This window comes from Dermacentor albipictus, chromosome 9 (genome assembly GCF_038994185.2).
Source record: "Dermacentor albipictus isolate Rhodes 1998 colony chromosome 9, USDA_Dalb.pri_finalv2, whole genome shotgun sequence".
NCBI classification, from domain to species: Eukaryota; Metazoa; Arthropoda; class Arachnida; order Ixodida; family Ixodidae; genus Dermacentor; species Dermacentor albipictus.
In genome coordinates, this window is record NC_091829.1 from 818,126 (window position 1) to 839,960 (window position 21,835).

The 21,835-nt window shown below is 47.2% G+C and overlaps 1 protein-coding gene across 3 annotated transcripts in view; it reads right to left on the bottom strand.

Annotated features, from left to right (window-relative positions):
- The window catches only part of LOC135909205 (nuclear pore membrane glycoprotein 210-like), a 286,256-nt gene that overhangs the window by 178,721 nt on the left and 85,700 nt on the right, over window positions 1-21,835 (bottom strand). For all 3 annotated transcript variants that reach the window (XR_010566632.2, XM_065441064.2, XM_065441065.2), the window contains exons 3-4: window positions 2,979-3,107; window positions 2,857-2,926 (exon numbers count right to left, since the gene is read on the bottom strand). Coding sequence is in view for 2 of the 3 variants with exons in the window: in XM_065441064.2 (XP_065297136.1) it covers window positions 2,857-2,926; window positions 2,979-3,107 (199 nt within the window). In the remaining variant the exon portion in view is untranslated. The remainder of the gene's footprint in view (window positions 1-2,856; window positions 2,927-2,978; window positions 3,108-21,835) is intronic.

The window sequence follows — 21,835 nt, forward strand, 5'->3', positions numbered from 1 at the left end:
AAGCTTAATTTCTTCAACGTTTAGGCTAACACGAGAGTGGCGAGTTGATGTTAAATGTTACCTTGCGTGAAGCACTGCTGTTTGTCTGCGTAGTACACAGAACACACAGGGAGGGGTGTTTGCTTGAGGTGTTGTTGTGTGCCACATTTTATAACCTATGAGACGATTTAGCATTATCATTGCCTCACATGGCACATCGCATTGTGGCGGAAGTATTAAAGGAATTGGATTATGGGGCTGTACGTGCCAAAACCACACTTGGATTGTGAGGCGCGCCGTAGTGGCGGACTCTGGATTAATTCTGACATCGTGATGTTCTTTCAACCTGTCCCAAATCTAAGTGCACATGCATTTTCTATTTTGCCCAAGTCGAAATGCAGCTGCCACGATTGGGATCAAATCCACGACCTCTAGCACATCCACAAAGTTAATGCGACGGGCACAGAAGTGTTGATTTGACAGTTGACCTCTTCCGTAGTGTCTCCTGGACCCTGCGGCGCGCTTTAATTAATGTGGCTCTGCTGCTGCACACCCTGCGTAAGTTGCCCGCTTGACATATTTGCATGGCGTTTATTCTTCAGAAATAGCAGCAACGTACTGTGCCGTACCTTGTACTTAAGCTTACCCTGTATCCCCGCAACCACTGCCGTATACTAGTGGGGTTTCCTTGCCTTCTCACATCACCTCTTCCCCTCTCTTGTATGAGAACTGCCTTCTCCTCCCTCTCCTTTTCTTCTCCTCTCTACAGTTCTATCTGTGTCCCCTCTGGCCTCTGCAATGCTCCTGAGGGGAGTCACGGATAATTACAGCTGTCAAGCGGCTACTGTGGCGACGGCCAGGTAGCTCCAGAGGGCATTGTGCACATTCGACGCGGTGAGGTGAAAACTAGTTTCTCCAGTCGCCTTTCCTCTCCGACTCACACACGCTCTGAACCAGAACCAGCCCTCAAGGTGGTGTGCGTGACAACAGCAGACCACAGCAGCCCACAGCAGCAGTGGCAAAGTCGAAGGAAGAGGCAAAGAAAGCTTTGCGTTAAAAAGCACCAGGCGCATACAATTGATTGAAAACAGTAGTTGCACACCGCACCAGCTTCCCTGCAATACTTAAAATTAAATTATGGGGTTTTACGTGCCAAAACCACTTTCTGATTATGAGGCACGCCGTAGTGGAGGACTCCGGAAATTTCGACCACCTGGGGTTCTTTAACGTGCACCTAAATCTAAGCACACGGGTGTTTTCGCATTTCACCCCCATCGAAATGCGGCCGCCGTGGCCGGGATTCGATCCCGCGACCTCGTGCTCAGTAGCCCAACACCATAGCCACTGAGCAATTCCCTGCAATACTTGCCTGCCTGTCTAACGTAGGTGAAAACACCGGCAAGCACAGTTTCATACTTTAGTACAAGCAACTCTCCTCAAGGGGTCCTCGCACACCCCATTCACTGCTATCACCGCCAAACCTCTTGCAATAGGCATCTTCACCTATTTGTTTTACAGTGTGTGGGGCATAGTGCACACTTTTCTTTTAGTGGGCGATAATACGAACCCCCCCCCACCCCCCCCCCCACCTCCATTCCTCACTGCAGGCAGCGCGATGTGAGCGTCACGTTTCACATCAAGCGTAGCACACCAGCTCGATTTTGTTTCGGTTTCCGGTTGCCGTGGAAGCCCCACCAGCTCGAAGCGCATACGTGTCTCGTGCCTGCCTCGTGCACAACGCTTCGCTTTAAGTAGTCAATTACAAGTGGGTCTGTCAATTTTTTGTTAGTTCAGATCGCATGTTTTCTCAGTACATTTTTTTTCTTGCTTTTTTTTTTCAGAACATATCAACGAGGTTTCACTGTATCACCAGGATCTCGCTAATGGTTAGCTTACATCACTTAGAGCACAGAAAATACACTCAAATTGACTTTCTCCATCATGTGTTATTCAGGAAGCATGCAGTTAGTGGACAATTCGAAAAACACAGAGTAAGGAATATGGATTCAAATTTTTGAAAGCAAATGAAAGAAGTACACAATCATCTTTAGTGTGCCTTTAGGACATGACCTTAGAGCAACAGCATAGTGATGAGATTTGCAGGAATATCAGTGAAAGAGGCTTTCACATGATGACATTACAAGCACCAGTTGCTACTCTGCCTTGAGTGTTGTTTGCTGCCAAGAGCTGCAGACAAACATTCAGCAGGTCACCATGGCTACACAGTGGTAATCGACAACAAACAACAGCATCAAAGAATGGAGCTCAGTACAACTTGTCCGCTGCTTTTCTGACACTCCTCATAACTGAAGCTTATGTGCACACATTTCCATGGACTTGAGTCTCAAAGAGTGATGAGCTGACCCGAAGCGAAACTGGCAACAATTATTCGATTTAGTGACAGCCAATGGGAGTTTCACATAGTGAAAAACAGGCCAGAAGACCGAGACAACCTCGAGCTGAATAGGTGTCAAAAGGCAGCACAGTTTTTGGTTGGAGGAACACTACACCTCAGGCTCGCACATTTACAGTGGACAGTCATGGCTGGTGTCAGGTGTTCCTTTACTCTGCTCTCCCATGACAACTTTGAAAGACTACATCAGCATTGTCGTACCTGAAACCTGAGGGTCCTGAACTGTGAAGTGTGCTTCTTTCTAAAATTTTGGAGATACGTTTGTGCAGATCTGCCCTTGACATTGCTTTAACTGTGTTGAGTGACTCCAGACGAAGTAATCAAAGGAGGCAAGCTGAGATAAACGAACACCAAGGTGCTGAGCAGCATAGAAAAGCAGTAGACAAATAGGGCAAGAAAAAGCACCTATAGGCCCACAATGGTTTTTCGCAAATTACACCGCAGAGCACCTGCGTGCCACCAACCTGAGCACAGGCTCCTGCTGCTGCAGGCTCCAGTCAAAAGAGATGCCATCCAGGGAGGAGAAGGTATTTCCTGTGCATAGAAACCTGTAAGCCCCACACATGTGCACTGACAGTGCACGCACCTTGTCGATCCTGTCCAGTCACCTGGAGCAGCTGTGGCGAGTCCTCCAGCAGAATCTGTGTGGCACCAACCAGCTTGAGGGAAGCCAATTGGTCAACAACCACAGCACAGTGCAATGCCTCACCCGTGCCTGCATTCAGCATACAGCCCACTTTCCACCCCTGGACTCGTGATGGAACACCCATTCACACAATAACTGACCTTCAATGAGCATGCTGAACAGTGCAGTGACCAACACATGGCACATTTGAGATACAATGACTATTATAGATTTAGAGCATAGTTGGAAATAACTCTGAAACCACTTTTCTTGCAATTTAAAATGTTATAAGCATCCTCGTGCCATTTGCAATTGAAACTACAAATGAATTTGCCATTCTTAGCACTTCACTTCCAAACAAATAGTGCATCTCTTGGGTGATGGGTGCAATGCAGTCTTTCTTGGGTCGTCACATTGGTCACGCTTTTATTAAGGCAAAAGCCTTAATCAGCTCATGAGACAAAAAATACGATGTCAGGCATTAGGGCACCAAAATTCAGAGGAAGTCGAACCCACCACCTGTGTCGTTAAGGTGAATTTAATTAAGAGCCTCGACCTATGGAGGGGAGACGAACCCTCAACTATTGGTGGGAGTCAAAAGCACCACCGTTGGTTTTAATTAAGGCACCCGAACCCTCACCCTATGGTGAAACCAAAATTAAATGGCACCAAAATTAAATGGCACCAAAATTGATGGAGCCACCACCTTTTATGGTAGAACCCACGACCTTTGGTGGGAGCTGAACCGACAACCTTTGCTGTTAAGGCAAACTTAATTAAGGCATAGTTATAAAGTTAATTAAGGCAATTGAACCCACGACCTTCGGTGGGAGAAAACAAGTAATAGGAAGTAACAACACATTCAAATGAAAACGTCAAGTCAATTGGCGCATTAAAGTTTGCATGGCTACTGCGCCATAAAAATCTCAAATCATCATCATCATCAGAATGTCAAGTAATTGAATGAATGTCTCGTGAGCGCCCAGGCTTTCGCCTTCATCCTCTTCAGCACATGCTAAAATGACTATCGACATTTTTGTGAATGTTGACTAAAAAAAACACAAATGCACACACACACACACACACACATATTCTGATGTCACAGTAAAGGATGACCTTTATTGAGCCCAAGAGACAACAAAGGTCCCTCGGCACAGTCCACGCTGATGACATGGCCACACAAGTGATGAAGGTGAAGGGCACAGACATGATGATAATATACATATGATGAAGTGCAGAATAAATGCCCACACTAATTTCCCCGAACGAGAGTGGCCATCCTGGCAGCAGCCTAAAGGTAAGGGAAACGTCACATGAAGGGCTTCATACGAGAAACGTGAACGTGAACCACTTCGGTAGAGTGGCAACAACAGTCAGTTGAGGCAACAACAGTCATACAATAGCTGATGGGGGGCCATTTCCAGGACCATGTATGGGCTAATAAACCAGAATTTAAATTTCTCACATAACCCAGGAGTGTGAACTGGTGTACAGAGCAGTACTTCGTTTCCAGGCTGGTAGAAAACTAAGCGATGAGATGCGTCATAACAATCCTTGCAGTCCTATTGTCTGGCTTCGGTGTTGATGCAGGCACGCTGGTGACAATGGGTGAGGTGGGAAACATAATAATGTGTACTTGTTCACCTTTTCCGGGTGACCACTTTTCACCGGCTAACAAACGCTGAACATTATCGCTCAGCACAGGAAGCACACGCATGTAACAGAAGTTTCTCGAATGTTATAGATGGTTTTAACCATTGTCTGTTGTCACCAAACCTTGTGTAATCTCATAGTATGCGCAATGCAAATTGTGTAGTACTTTCCGGAAGACAAGCAGGCACCAGGGCTAATACTCTGGAACTTTCAATGACTCATGAACAAAAGCCGACACCCTTGACACACAGATGAAATTTTGATTATTGCCGACTGTGCTCGCTGCTATCGTTTGTAGGGTCTCACACATGCTCTTGAGACAAAGGAATGACAACGCAGTAGTGCAAGTAATCACAAGGGCATTTATTGAACCTGTCATATACTAATGCCTACTAGCCAAATTGCTATCTACAGTACACACCGATGGGCATGCAACAAATGGAGGAAGTCTTACTCACCGCGATAGCAAGCGAATATGTTCACTCCTATGCTGGACACCAACGCCCAATCGTTCACGTGCACAGTCATGAGAGCTATGGTGAGTTCAAACAATCCTGTTCGTCCATTCCGGCGTCATGCTCCTAAGCCTTTCTCAGGACAATCCCACAAAGCATGGATCGGCACACGCGCGGAGCCTTCGCATCGCTTGCCAACCCCAAGCCAAAGAGGAAGAGCCTACTCCCTGCTCTGGCCGAGTAACCCCACCGTGACGTTAGCATAAGTGACGTTAGCAGTGCAACACTCATGCCATCTCTCGTAATATGCTGTAACCACACTGACCGCCGCTGGCACTTAGCTGAGGGAGAAGCCGAATTACAGGAGACGTGAGAGCCATGTGGGGAAAACAACATCAGGGGACACGCGGGAGGCGAGCATCCCCACACATTGTACTATAAGTGCAGTGTATATTTTTGTGGGCACAAGGTTCATCCAATAAAGAGTTGTCTTGTCATTCACAGTTTTGCTACAGCGTCTTTGACTATCACTACTATGTAACATCTGGTGGAGGTGCTTGCGGGTTCATGTACCGAATGCCCCTACAAAGCCGTGATCCAAGCCCGAAACCCGAAGACTGCAACAGCGTTGTCCCGAACCATAGAGAAAGCCTCAGGGTTAAAAACCTGCCCCCAGAGCATGGACTACTACCCGTGATGACCACAAAGACCAAGCCCAGAGCCACAATGATGGAATCAGCATCATCAGCAGCCTTCATACTTCCGACAGCCCAGGGAATAAATTCTACAGTTTTACGTGCCAAACCCACGATTTGATTATGAGGCACGCCATAGTGGGGGACTCCTGATTAATTTTGACCACCAGGAGATCTTCAATGTGCCCCTGATGCACGGGACACTGACGTTTTCGCATTTCGCCCCATCAGAACGGGGTCGCTACAACTGGTATTCGATCCCGCGATCTCGCGCTTAGCAGCATAACACCATCATAGCCTGTTACACCATAGTTACACCAAATGTAACTGCACCTTGGTAAGGCCAAATCAAAACGCGCCAAGCATATCAATGCACTCACTTGGCCATGAGGAATTCATAACTCGAAGGACTGCTCTGCGCTGTTAAATTAGACATTATACATATTTATTTTATACACTAACTTTATACAATCATGATGTGGTGCCACCTCCTCACTATTAACAGCGCCTTCAGCCTTCACGTGCCCAATGATACACACACTAGGTCACACCTTCAGTCAGGCAGGTGGCTGTGACATGACATGTGTAATGACACGCACACTAGGCACACCTTTAGTCAACCAGAACTGTAGAGCCACACTGGTGTCGGAGAAACTAGCTTGTCTCACCCCCCAGAGGCCCTGGTCCGATTCCTACCGAGACTGAAATTTAGCAAATTTTCTTCACAAAGCCATTAATTTACTTTGTTTACAGGAACCTCCCTAAGAAACTTTATGTCAATCTGAGCATTTTTCTATGTGTTTTTACTGTTTGCACCGTTGGCCATTTTTGGTGCCATCATTCAGTCACGCTGCCGAATATAACAGATTTTCACGTAATGTAGCTGTAGTGACAAATACGGGCACCAGGAGAAGACTAAGAAGAAAGTGGTGGTCGTTGCTGGTGCTTGCTCGGCCACGCCCGTTTCTGCGAATTCACATAAAACGCCGAGTGCATCTAGCCCTAAATGCCTATCATCAATTGGTGGAGCGTGCTGGTTCCATTTTTCATCCTGGAACTCCATACCCGGACTCTATACCCAGCATCCGCAATGCATGCCAACGTACTACAGCAAGGTGCTACCGCACTACTGGTGGTCGCCAGCTCCGGAGTACTAAGACAGCAAGACCCCGTCATTTTCAACGGCACCGACGAGCATGACGTTAAGGACTGGCTCACTACGAATGAGTGGGTAAGCACCCACAATAAGTGGGATGACAGCGACAAACTCAGCAATGTGAATTTTCACCTGATGGGTGTGGCTCAGCTGTGGTTGCACAGCCACAAAGCTAATATTGCCAACTGGTCATCCTTTAAAATGAGCTTCGCGGAAGTTGTTGACCCACCCACTGTTCACAAGCTGCTCCTCGCAGAACAGGGCTTACGCAGTTGCACCCGGCCATCTGGTAAGAACTTGTGGGGTCTGATGTGGGAATTCTCACACCGTAATCTTGGGACAAAGGAACGACAACACAGTAGTGCAAACAATCACAAGGGCATTTATTGCACCTTTCATACATCAATGCCTGCTAGCCGAGTTGCTATCCACAAAACATGCCGATGGGCGCGCGACAAGTCTAGAAGTCCGATTTACCGCGACCGGAAGCGAGCGAATATGTTCGCCCCATGCTGGATCCCAACGCCTGGTCGTTCGCGTGTATGGTCACGCAAATCGTGGCGCGTTCGAAGGCGGCCACGCGAGGCAGTCTCGCAGATGCATCGGTCGCCGAGCGCGCGGAATGTCCGCGCTGCTTCGGCGACCCGCCGGGGAAGAGGGCCGCTGCACGTGCGGCACGGCACGCCTGTCCCGCTGGCTGTCTGGAACCCAAGAGAGCACGCCTTGTCTCCCCCGCTGAGGGTAACCCCGCAGCCGCGCAACACTAGCGCCATCTCTCGGACTGCGCCTGTACCACTCGGACCGCCGCGTGTGCGGCGAAGCCGCACTACAGGAGACGCGCTATGCGGGAAAAACATCAGGGGAGGCGCGAGGGTCGCGCATCCCCACAAACTTTACATCCTACACTGAGGATATTGTCAACCTCTGCCGTCGCATCAACCCTGCTGTGTCCAAAGCTGATAAAATCAAACACATCATGAAGGGGATCGAGGACGGCGGCTACCAAATGCTCATTGCCAAAAATGCCTGGAGTGTCACGGACATCGTTCAGTAGTGCCAGAGCTATGACGAGTTGTGGAAACAGTGCATTCCTACATGCCTCCCAAGTTGTGACACGGCCAACATTAACTGTAGGCACCGTTTCTACTGACACCACAATGTTAATGCAGCAAATACAGCAGTTTATCCAAGAAGTGGCACAACAATTGTCCCTTGTTCCTTACGTCCCAGAATCCATGCAGGCACTTGTTCTGATGCTACAGCAAGCCATAGAGGAGCAAATTTCTGAGGTGCTAATGTCCTACCAACGTCCGCCTGTTTCTGCTCCTCTTACCTATGCTGGAGTCAAACACAGGCAGTAACCAGTAATGCCACTCAGCATGGATCCTGGTCGACCAGCAAATGCCTTCTACGCTGCACATGCACCTGTCTGCCATCTCCATATCCTTGGCGGACCCCAGACAACAGGCCTATCTGCTACTTCTGTTGTCTACCTGGCCATGTCACACGTTTTTGTCGTTATTGTGACTTCCGTACTAATGCCGGCGAAGAAATTCAAGGCTACTTACATCCTGAGCCACAGCACTCAATCTCCTCCCACTCAACGATGGACACCTGCTCACCAAATCAACATGGCTACGACACATGTCGGTTGCCCTCACCATGTTGCCACTCACTTTCCCCTATGGTTCATTGCACCCCAACCGTTCAAGCGGAAAATAGCCATCGCAGTTCCAGAGGCAAGAACTGCGCTTGTGTCGACAACTTGAAGGCCTTGATTTCTACCTGCGAATGAAACAACCATGAATATTGAAGTGTTTCTGTGCAAGCACTCGTCAATACTGGAGCCACTGTGTTTGTTCTTAGTGGAGAACTGTGCCGCAAGTTAAAAAAGATAATGATTCCGCTTTCCGGCGTCTCCCTGCGTACTGCAACCGTGCATCACATTCAACCTTCAGTGGCATGCACAGCTCACCTTGTCATTCAGGAATTGCGTACGTAGTCGAATTTGTCGTCTTTTCCCATGTTTACACGGCATTATTTTGGGTTGGGAATTTCTTGCTATTAACCACGCCATTGTTGACTGTGCACGTGCCAAACTTGAGTTGTCGCCGTTGTGTGATGCCTCAACTGACAAGCCACCTTCTTCTCGAGCTGCTGTCGCTGCAACCACTTACCTCCTTTGTCTTTTGTTTTTGTGTCACTTTCTTGTGGCTAAGCTCCATCTTCCACTGCCCTGTCTGCGCCCTCCGAAGCCTTCACATATCGTAACACCTTCCTCCTCCCTTTTGCATTCCTCACAGTCAAAAACTCGGGAACTGCCATTTATCTCACGAATCTGTTTTCTTCCCCAGCCACCTTCTTCCATGGTGGATGTATAGGTCGGCTTGACGATACTGATTCCGTCTATTCTACTCAACTGCCTGATAATACGTTACGTTTTCTCGTCCACAGCACTACTCCTGTTACCACCGCCGATTCATCCTCCTTAGAGGCCTTCCTTCCGTCAATTGATTCCAACCTCCCGCCTGCCCAGTGTACCCAACTCTTGGAGCTCCTCGACCGCCTTCAGACGTCATTTGATCATGCACAATCTTCCTTGAGCAGCACATCCACCATTGTTCACAACATTGATACTGGCACCCATGCACCCCTATGCCAGCGTCCATGCCGACTTTCTCATGCTGAACGCTATGTCATTGATGAACAAGTCAACGACATGCTTCATCTTGGCATTATTCAGCCCTCACACAGCCCTTGGGCCTCCCCAGTTGTACTGGTGAAGAAAAAGGACTGCAGCATCAGATTTTACACTGATTATAGGCACCTTAACATGATCAAAAAGATGTTTATCTGCTGCCCAGAATCGACGACACTCTCGACTGTTTGCAAGAAGCAGAGTTTTTTTTCCTCTTTGGACCTTCGTTCTGGGTACTGGCAAGTCCCTATGACTGAAACTGACCGCCCCAAGACTGCGTTTGCAACCCCAGACGGTTTATATGAAGCAGGGTGTGAGACCAGGCTAGTTGGTATTTCATGCTGAAGTGACTAGCGCAGGAGTGGGCACAGGGCACAAAAGGGCAACAAGGACAAGCGGAACTTCCAACTGGTGCTTATTGCAGAAAAGGTTATGAATATATACTCTCGCACACTTGACCGCAGTCAGTTGTACACGAGCAAGACAACATGGTTATCACAGGCAGACAAGAGCGCACTATGGCAGGGACAGGGCTTAAGGCTGTCTCCCACAGACAGTCCCCAGGAATGCAAATTCATTAGCGGTCAATGTTATGGATGGTTTGCTGATGCAGTTCCCTTCTGCAATAGCCGCTGTCTAAATGACGAGTCTAACATTTTCCTGCCCATGGGTTGCTATTATTTCTGTTTTTTCAAAGAGTGGCTGACATTTGCATTGAGAGCAATGGATCCCAAGGAAATCTTATCTCCCTTTTTGAACTTTCTGATTGTGTTCCTGTAGTCTCATGTTTGAGGCACCTTCCCGTTTGTCCCGCTTACCACCTTAAGCTCTGTCCCCACCATGGTGCACCGTTATCTGCTTGTGATAACCATGTTGTTTTGCCCGTGTGCAACTAATTGCGATCAAATGTGCGAGACTATATATTCATAACCTTTTTTTGTAATAAACACCAGTAGGAAGTTGCGCCTGTCCTTGTCACCCTTTTGTGCCATGCCCCGTGTCCACTTCTGCGCTAGTCACTTCAGCATGGTTTATGCGAGTTTAATGTGATGCCGTTTGGCCTTTACAATGCGCCTGCCACCTTCAAACGTCTCATAGACGACATTCTTAGAGGCCTTAAATGGCACACGTGTCTTTGCTACCTGGATGATGTCGTAGTCTTTTCAAAGGACTTTGGCTCCCATCTGACTCTTCTTGCAAGCATCCCGGGATGACTTGCCCTTCAGACACTGGATTGCAGCTTAATTTGAAGAAGTGGCACTTTGCCGCCCACCGGCTTACCATTTCAGGCCATGTTGTCAGCAAGGATGGTGTCCTTCCTGACCCTGCAAAGCTCCGTGCCGTTGCAGAGTTCCCCAGGCTGTCTACACTGAAAGAACTCCGTAGCTTTATAGGCCTGTGTTCGTACTTTCGCCGATTCGTGCCTAATTTTGAGTCCATAATCACCCCTTTAACACAGCTACTTGCCAACAGCCAAGGCATCTTGGTATGGTCTACCTCTTGCGAAGACATGTTTGCCACATTATGCCATCTGACATCCCCACCTATTCTATGCCACTTTGACCCGGACGCTACTACAGAAATCCACACAGATGCTAGTGGAGGAGGCCTCGGCGCTATTCTTGCCCAGCGTAAGTTGGCTTCAAAGAGTGTGTCATCTCTTACATCAGCCACACTCTCACCAAAGCAGAAACAAACTATTCAGTCACTGAAAAAGAATGCCTTGCAATCGTTTGGGCAATCATCAAATTTCGACCTTACGTATATGGCCGTTCATTTGATGCCGTGACTGATCACCACACCCTGTGTTGGTTGCAGTCATTAAAAGACCCATTTGGTCGCCTAGCTCATTGGGCGCTTTGTCTACAGGACTATGACATCCGTGTTGTCTACCGGTCAGGCCATAAGCATTCACTTTCACGCTCCCCACTACCCGTTAAGTATGGTGCTCCCTCTGTCTCCAGCTACGATTCTTTGTCTCTTACATTCGCCGACATGCCAGCAGAGCAACGCCGGGATCCTTGGATAGCCTCTCTTCTAGAGTATGTCTCAAGCATGCACCACCGACCACTCACTTCAGCGCACTGCTCACCACTTTGGCATCCGCAAAGGACTCCTGTACCGCCACAGCTGCCTACCCGATGGCCATAAATGGTTACTAGTGATTCCTCGCCATCTACGCTCTGACATCTGTGCCACTTTTCATGCGGATCCGCAATGCACCCATGCAGGTGTACTAAAGACGTATGCACATCTACTGATTTGATACTACTGGTGAGGAATGTACCGCTTCATTCGGCAGCACATCTACTCATGTTCCAAGTGCCAATGCTGCCTCATAAGATAACCACCAATGCCACCTCATAAGATAACAGCGCCACTCCAACCATTGCCTTGTCCCTCCCGGCCTTTCGACCGTATCGGCATTGATTTGTGTGGCCCTCTACCGTACACCTCGGATGGCATCCACTGGGTCATCGTTGCCGTGTACCACCTCGCATGCTATGCCGAAACTTCAGCAATCATGGCGGCCACAGCATGTGAAGTCAGCTAGTTCATCCTTCACAACCTTGTTCAACACAGTGCGCCTCGCAAGCTACTGAGTGACCACGATCATTCATTCCTCTTCGAAGCTGTAGAAGCCCTCCTTCGTGAATGAAACATTGTCCATAAAACTACAAGCGCCTATCATCTGCAAACCAGTGGTGTAACTGAACGCTTTAATCGTACCCTCGGAAACATGCTCACCATGTACGTTTCCACTGACCACACTAACTGGGACTGCATCCTTCCCTTTCTTACTTATGCTTACAACAGCGCCACTGAGTCTACCACGGGATTCTCTCCCTTCTTTCTTTTTTTATGGTCGCGAACCTTCCTCATTTATGGAAACAATCCTTCGACTCTATCAAACAAATCAGACAAATATTCGACTATATCCGAAGCAGTCACTTATGCTGAAGAATGTCGTCAGGTCGCACGCTCACTTACCACGCAAAAACAAGCCAGTCAGAAACATGGTCGTTACACAAGCTTGTCTTTTCCACTATATATTCAGCTGGAACGCTGTTATGGCTCCCCATTCGCTCCTCTACTCCCAGCCTTTCTACAAATTTCCGTTCAAAGTATGACGGCCCTTACCGGGTTCTTCAACAGACGTCCCTGGTCAATTACATCGTTGAGCCTATTAAACCATTTACGGACCAATGGCGCCACAGGCGCGAAATTGTTCACTTCGATGAACTGAAGCTGCACTACGACCCACCAGTGCTCCCTGTTCCATAGGTCGCCGGGATGGCTCCTTTTTCGCTGGGGAGCGATTGTAGTGACAAATATGGGTGCCAGCAGAAGGCAAAAAAGAAGATGGTGGTTGTTGCTAATGCTTTCGCTCGCTCTGCTCGGCTGTTGCCTGTTTCTGTGCATTCATAAAAAACGCTGAGCACATCTAGCCCTAAACGCATACTATCAGGGCATATAATGGTTTTGCATTAATAAATGCAAAAAAAAGGACAAAGTGAAGCGATAAACATCAACATACCAGAAGGGCAACAAGAACCTCTAATAAGTGATGTGGAAAATACACATTTAGCTCCATAAATATGGTGTATATTATATACCCTGTACAAACGTTAGTGAATGCATACACTAACCGTTATAGCTAACGGTTACATATTTATTTATTTTATTTTCACATACTGTCAATCCCTCATGGGATTATAACAGGAAGAGCAAGTACATATGGTAGTATTTGCAAACAAAGAATACAAATAGATTATATAATCATAAGTGTGTTATTGCAAAGGTTTTGGTCTCACTAAACAAATGAATTAAGTAGTTCATCAGAAATGCAATATTTGGGTACAATATACTATAACAAGGAAGAATCTGAGAAAACAATAAACCAAACAAGAAAAAAAAACACCTGAAAGCATATGTGATATAAAATACCTAATGAACATGACAAACAGGATACAGTCATTCGTATGATGCATCATACAAAAGGAACACTCATAGATTAAAGTGTTAGGCTATGAAGATCTGTAACAAACCTGACTATGTAAGTCAGAGCTGTAAGGCAAGGAGGTGTTCTTCCACTGATTTATCAAATGTATCTAATGAGGGGCTGTTACTAATGGATTCACTCAGTTTATTCCACTCTCTTATCGCTAAAAGAAAGAATGAATTCTTAAAGCAATCGGTATGAAAAGAATGCTCATTGAGTGTTTGTGTGTTTTTATGCCGCGTTGGCCGTGTTTCATTTCTGGAGATGTATCTAGAGGCATCAATATTAAGCTTGTTGTGTAAGAGCTGGTACATAAGTTTAGAATGGGCTAGTACAGCTCGGTTTTGTACTGTTAAGATTCCGGCTTTGTTAAGTAGCTTGGTGGGCGAGTCTGTTAATTTAAGTTTATTGTATATATACCGTAGAGCTTTTCTTTGTACACCTTCTAGTTCTTTAATTAGTTGTTTAGTGTGTGGAAACCAGATAACATTTGCGTACTCAAGGACTGACCTGACGAAAGTTTTGTAAGCCAGAAGCTTTGTATCGGGTGGTGCTAGTCGGAGGTGTCTTCCAAGAAAGAAAAGGCGTTTCATTGCAGTTGCTGTAACATTATTTATATGGGAGTTACATCTGAAGTCATGTGTTAACGTTAATCCGAGGTACTTGTGTTCATGAACTCTTATTAGTGGCACGTCGTTAACGGTATACATAAAGCTCGAGTTACTTTTTTTTCTGGTGATTGAAAGAACAGCAGATTTCTTAGTATTGATGGTCATCTGCCAGTGGGCACACCAGTTAGACACAGCTTTCAAGTCGTTATTTAATGTTATATGGTCATCATATGAGTTAATATTTCGATAAAGAATGCAGTCGTCTGCAAATAGCCTAATGTTTCCGGTGATTTTTGCGGGTAGGTCATTAATAAAAATTAGAAATAAAAGGGGAGCCAGAACGCTTCCTTGGGGGACTCCCGATGTTACCCGGGATGTCTGGGAAATCAGTCCATTCACTTCCACAAACTGGGTACAGTTAGTAAGATAGTCGCAAATCCAGTCAAATATGGGGCCTGTACCTAATGTAGTCTCAAGTTTCCTTATGAGCTTTTTGTGTGATACCCGATCAAATGCCTTCGAGAAATCGTGTAGGATGAGGTCTGTTTGTCTGTGTTGGTCGATATTAAATGATATGTCGTGGGTTAGTTCCAGTAGTTGAGTGATTGTAGAAAGGCCTCTGCAAAAGCCATGTTGATATGGTGATATGATACTCTCCTTGTCTAAGAACGGTTATATGTTTTAGTATGATGTGTTCTAAAAGTTTGCACACGATACTCGTAAGTGAAATCGACCGAAAGTTGGACGGGTCGTCTTTGCAGCCTGACTTATGTATTGAGACAACTTTTGCAGATTTCCAATCCTGTGGAAAAACAGATGATGATAATGATTTGTTAAATATTATACAAAGGTACTTTGTCATCCATTCTGCGTATCGTTTCAAGAAAGCGTTGGGTATCTTATCCGGGCCTGGCTCTTTTTTTGTGTCCAGGTTTAGGTGAAGGTTAAGTACTCTGGCCTCCGTGACGGTGAGGGGGCTTAGTGTGCTGTTAGCGGTGATGTCAATTTGGGGTAGTTTCCCATCGTCAGATGTGAAGATAGAAGAAAAGTAGTTATTTAGTGAATTAGCGCTTTGTTTGCTAGTTTCGGGCGACACTTGGGGATCACTTGATGCCTTAGGATTAAGGTAGTTCCAGAATTTGCTCAGTGAATTTCTTAGAATCCTTGAAGTATGTTTGTGTAAAAGTTTGACTTCGCTGTATTTATTTTAATTTCATGTCTTGGATAGCTAGAGTATGATTACTTCGAGATGAAGGTCTAGGTGCTATTTTCATTTATTTTTTCAGACGTTTGACTTTACGTTTGGCATGAATGATGTCACGTGAGATCCAGGGATTGTGCTTTCTCATTTTCTTTTAACTTTCGAAGGTACGTACTTAGAAATACAATGAAACATAATTTTTTTGAAACCATGCCACAATGTTTGTAGTGCAACGTATTGAAAGTTCTGCAAAGGCAGTAAATTCGTTAGAAAAGTGGTCAATAATACTCGTATCGTCTGCTCTACTGAAGTCCGGGTAAGTGATGCGTGGTTGGGAAGAAAATGTATTTTGAGCAGGTACAACACAAAGTAATCTTATGATCAGACATGCCATTAATGAATTCAAGGTGCGTTTGCTCTGACGGAAAATGATGGCTCAAAAAAACTAAATCAAGTGTGTTGGAAGTAGTTCCTTAAACATCTGTGGGCTCTGTTACGATTTGGCTGAGATTCAATGAAAGCATGAGTTCGAAAAGCATATCAGCACTTGGTGAGTGGTGTTCAAATGTTTGCCAGTTCACATCAGGCAAGTTAAAATCCCCTAGAAGTATTAGTCTGGCCCCCAAAACGTTATTTTGCGCATACAAAAACAGTCCTTCTATCACTTCAACCTCACGAGGGACTACGATAAATACAGCCGACGACAATATTGCATGTAGAAAATGTTAGTTTACTAAAAATTCCTTCCACATCCGTGACATCAGGTAATACGATATAAGGGATGTCCTTTTTAATCAATAAGGCGACGCCACCACCACGTGTTAATCGGTCTTTCCGTACGATTACGTAGTTTGGTGGTGTGATTTCAGCATCTCTGATATTGATTGTTAGCCAAGTCTCAGTTAAAGCAACAATGACGTGTCGGAACGCGGGAACTTGAAACACAACGAGACGGCCAGCTCGGCCGCGCGAGGACTAACCAACCGCGCGGCTGCAAGCACGGCCGACTCGGAGTGTTGGTCGCGGTGCAGTGCCAAGGACAAGATGACCACCTTCAACAAAATAGTGAAGTGGTACAGACTTAACAGACAGACTATGCCGCTACCTCACCCGGGGCTTACCCGGGAGGAGGCAGTGTTATACAGGCAATTACAGACGGGGTCCCTGCTCACCCCGGTGCTAGCTAAGCACGTGTGTCCGAGCGTGTACGCGAGTGACGTGTGTAGACTGTGCGCTAAGGAGAGAGCCACCGCGGCTCACATCCTTTGGGACTGCAGTACAAATCCACGAGAAGCCAGTGAGAAGACGACAAACCCGCCGCAGCTAGAGGCTGCAACGAGGACCTATGACCAAGATACACAACTAAAGGCCGTCCAGCAGGTCTCGGCAGCTCTAGAGAGGCAGCGACCTTGAGAAACCGAGGGGGCAGCACCCCCAGGAAGGGGGTGGCGGCCCTCTCGGATTCGCGGAAGTAGCGAGGAACCAAGACTTCGAGGAGCACAATGCACGAGACTGACGTAGTGGCCGCATTGCGGTAAAAGCTTGTCCTCCCTGCGTTGTAGGGGTTGAGGGACGGGCTTCGGGATGAAAACCCAAACTTGGGAGTATTTATTCTACATTATTTACAAGGAGGTGTGCGACAAGTAACATTAGTACAGTCATTACGGGCTGGCAGCAACTCGGACGCTGCGGCCCGCGGCAAGAAGTTCGAGAGAGGTGAATCAGGGAATCAGGGCATGTCCCAGAATGCTCAGGTCTCTCTGGAAGGCTTCTTATAAACCCTTCGAGCACTGTAAGTCACGTCATGTTTGACCAATGGGAGAGTCCGATCCGATGATGCCACTTTCAGCCAATGGTAGGCGCCCGTGTCGCGGTGTCACACCTGGCGGCTCTCTGTGGTCTTGCCTCGCAGACTGGCAATGCACTTCTAACGAGGAGAAGGGGAGGGCTGCTCATGCTCCATTGTCAGATGCCCACCTGCTAATCCCGGCGGCGCACGAACTTGTTGGCACGTGAACTTGTTGCCTTAAACTTGTTTGCTCGGCCGCTCCTCTGGAATGTGCTTTCCTGCTTCGGCATTCCTCAATTAGCTGTGCTGCGACTCGAAGTGGTTTGGGGAACTCGAAGTAATCGCAGGAAACAGCTCCATATCTAACAGCTCGTCCTCGCCCCAGTTGTTCTGAATGGCCGGTGAACTCAATTCGCTGGCCATGAGGAACGCTGAAAGAAGCTGCAGGGTACTGGGGTCGAGCCTCGTATGACGAACTTCGGGATCCTTGGCCCTGGAGAACATACGTCAAACAAACCAAACAACACAGCGCTGCCCCACGTGTAAGCGCAGGCTCTTCACCCCTGACTCGCCAGGCTATTACTGAGTCAAAATCAACCCTGATCTTTTAGTTCCCCAATTTCGACAAAGCAGTTCCAACCACCCTTCCAAACAGCTATCCATTTCTCCTCGAATGCCGACAAGACCAGAGTACTATTGTTGCTGCAAAACAAAAGGGTCGTTGACGATGCAAACAACAAATGAAAACAGCCGAACATAACTTAAGTGGCCTAACCACACGAACAGCATGTTTCCAATCTATCGCAGTGGCGTACTTATCGCTCGTATTGGTGCCACTGAACAATCTGGTCAACCTCACAAGTACGTAATCGCAAGCGCACTAGCCTTGTGGTCACTAAACAGAACACATACTTGTGTCGTAGGCAAACTCTTCATTACGCTTACTCACGTTTCTTCCTTTAGTCCCTGTAGGACACGTGACTTAAACGAACAATTAAACTCGCGGGACTTACACACTCCGCAGAACCCTTAAAATGAAGCGTCTTTTAATAACTCGTTCCACGCACGTTCACTAAAGAAGTCAGAATACGGCTGCCCTCCACACACACTAGCAACCCAGTCATAAAGTCTGCTTCCTTCCGTCCACACAGGACATGCGCTAATGGAACTAAGAACGCTTCTCAGTGCAAATCATGCACTCACTGAAAACTACGCGGTTAACCTTAGAAAAACCAAAAACACTTAAAAAGAAAGAAGGTTAAATAACTCACACGCGCGTTACGATAGGCCTGTCAACAATAACCTTGACCCTCAGGTTACTCACACACACACAAAAAAGCCTATCTACTTATTAATGAGCATCTCGCGAGACTAAATGTTTACCTAAAACGCATCTTTCAAATCTCGAGCTTCTCGAACGAAAACATAAACAAAGCTCAAACCTTACACATTGAAAGAAATCCCAGTCTGAAATCATGAAAACTTTCCGATGCTCAAAAATAAAAACAACACACTTCATTTCTACGGAAGGGCTCTTGGCCTCCCGTTTCAAACGTTTTTGACTGACTCATACTTTGAGCCGTACTCGGGGTGGGCGTGGTCTGAAAGCTACTCTGGCTGCCGAGAGACAACAAAAGGGCTGCTTCACTATCAGCTCCCCCAAGACGTTACGGTCTCCTGCCAATTTGCGTACTCCCGCCCCGCTTTCAACAGGACCTCGACTGACCGCGTCGCTACTCCCCACCTGGTCTCGTCCTGCCACCATGCGTTTCTTCGAACTGCACGCTGAGCTATGAAAAGAACTACGGAACGACGAGGAGTTTAACAGCCTCGTGCCCTCTGTCCGCATCCGTGCAGAACATTCTTCGCGGTCCCCCTTTGACCGGTGGCTCGAACGTTCTGGATGCGTCAACATCGTCCTAGACGACCGCACCTTCTTCCTCGGGCCCTGCCCTTTTGGGTTTCTCGCCATTTTTGGCGGCGCTACATTAATTACCGACTTTCGGTCTTTACCGCGCTTCTTTTTACGGCACTTTCTCTTTGCACTCGCCTTCATGTCGCCTTCTCGTGCCTCGTGCTGGCCGGTACACATTTCGTCGGCCCGGATCGGTCTCTTACCCGCACAGTCTGAGTGATTCTCACTTAAATCAACACTCTCTCTGCCTCGACTGGCGGACAGCCCAACCGACTCTGGCACAATGCAGCAGGCTTTACTCGAGTTAGACAACTCGCACTCTTGCGAACTGCCCTCTGCTACATTGCCCAGCTCACGCTGTGCATCGGCACACAGCCCGTCGGTCTCGATCGCTGTCTCACGCGCGCAGTCCGAATGATTAATAACTGAACCATCCCTATCTAGGCTATCTAGACTGGCGGAGAGCCGCACCGATCCCTGAACAATGCAGTTGTATTCTCTTGAGCTACGCGGCTCGCAATCCTGAGAATTACCCTCAACTGCATCGCTCAGCTCGCACTTCACTTCTGCACGCACATCTGGCTCTACATGGGTGCTCGCTTCTGTCGCGTCAACAGTACCCTTTTCCTCGCTAGCAACCTCGCTAAACTTACCAGCGACGCACACACGTGGTAACTGTGCCAATTTGTTCGCAGCTGGCCTAGCTGTCTCCACAGTCATCTGTTGGCACAGAACCTCGTCGCTCTCACTACGGCCTTTAACGGCCTCTGTTGCCACTAAGGCATCGTTAGCAGCTAGCCTTTTCCCTTTACTTATGAATCTGCAGCTAATCTCACAGGCACTACTCTTCTCGTCGGCTTCTGGCGAAAATCCGCTCGATGCTGCCTCATTCTTTCGCTCTGTACTACCTACAGAATTCTCAGACAGCCGTTGTCTCTGTGCCAATAACTGATCACAATACTGTATCTCTTTGATCAGTGCTGCCTTCTCTCTCTCATACTTTTGCTCACGCTCAAGCTTACGTTGATTCTCACGATCGTGAAGCTCACACCTAAGAGTAAGTTCTTGAAGCTCATGCTTCCGTTCATTCTCGCGTTCTTCACGCTGACGCTCACTCCTAAGTTCTAACGAGGAGAAGGGGAGGGCTGCTCATGCTCCATTGTCGGATGCCCACTTGCTAATCCCGGCGGCGCACGAACTTGTTGGCACGTGAACTTGTTGCCTTAAACTTGTTTGCTCGGCCGCTCCTCTGGAATGTGCTTTCCTGCTTCGGCATTCCTCAATTAGCTGTGCTGCGACTCGAAGTGGTTTGGGGAACTCGAAGTAATCGCAGGAAACAGCTCCATATCTAACAGCGTGGAGGGAGCCTAACCGACTCTGCAGGCATATTTACTAAAGTTGTTCTCTCTCTCTCTCTCTCTCTCAAAATCTGGTTCGATACCAAGAGGTAATGTCTCAAGGAAGTCAGTTTTCTTTAGTATGCTACGCGCATTAATATTGCAGAAAGTTATTTCAGACGTAGCGCGTTGTGCCAAGTGCGTGTTGTTTGCCTTTCTGCTTCCTGGTTCTTTTTGCTCGAGGTAGCTGAATGTAGTTGGATTAGGGCCACATCATTTCTTTCGTCATCCCATCTGTAGAGGTCATCATTGATACGCAGTTTGTCGTAGGACAGCAATACCTTGTCCCCAGATTCTTTTCTAGCTTTCGCATAGTTCCACAGTTTTTTCCGGATGTTTCTTACACGCCATGAGAAATCTTCACCTATTGAAAAACTGCTCCCCTTCAGCTTATAACAGTTGCTTAGCATTTGTGTTTTGTCGCGGTCTGGCTTTTTAGCTGCTGGCCTACCCAATCTGTGAATTCTTTCAATCGTTACATCTTCGACTTCGAGGACACTTTTAAGAATTTTTTCATGCACTTCGTGTTCAAGTGAGACTTCGTATTCCTTAGCTTCCTCAGGAAGACCATAAACAATTAGATTTGATCTTCTTGAGCGATTTTCAGGATCGTCCACTTTTAGTTCAAGCAATATTAGTGCTTTCTGAAGGCTATTAATTTGTTTTATGCATGTAGAAACCTTGGTATCGAGATTGCTTAGGCTGTCAAGTTTGAAGTCGATGGATGTTAGACGTTCTTCCTTTAATAACATGAAGGTCGTCTGCAATTTGTTTTAGCTGCTTGGAAAATTGACCATGCCCTGCTATAAGCAGCAATTTAGAAACATGCACGCAAAAGTCGCATAACAAATTTGAAAGTAGCCTTGGGCATGGCAGCACAATTAGGCACAATTAATTGGATTTTAGGCATTTCCCAAAACGTTTGCTCACCTGGCAAAAACAAGCGGGTTTGAGCTCATCGTGCCAGCAGAGCTACCATGCCCAGTGGCACGTCGAAGTCTGTCTCCTCCTTCTATGGTCGGTGGTGCCCATAGCCTCGCTGTGGTGTCGCTGAAGTCCGTGACATCATATAGCGTTGTTGTTGTACTGTAATGGTGCTGTAGATCGGGCTTATCCAGATAGAATGGCGCGGTAGGCACTTAGGATCCAAGATACCCTGGAAAATAGGTAGAGTTTGTTTTCACATCCTGGCCTTTTCCTTCGTACCCGGCTGGTGTGAGCAGTAGGGCGGGGATCTGTATGGCA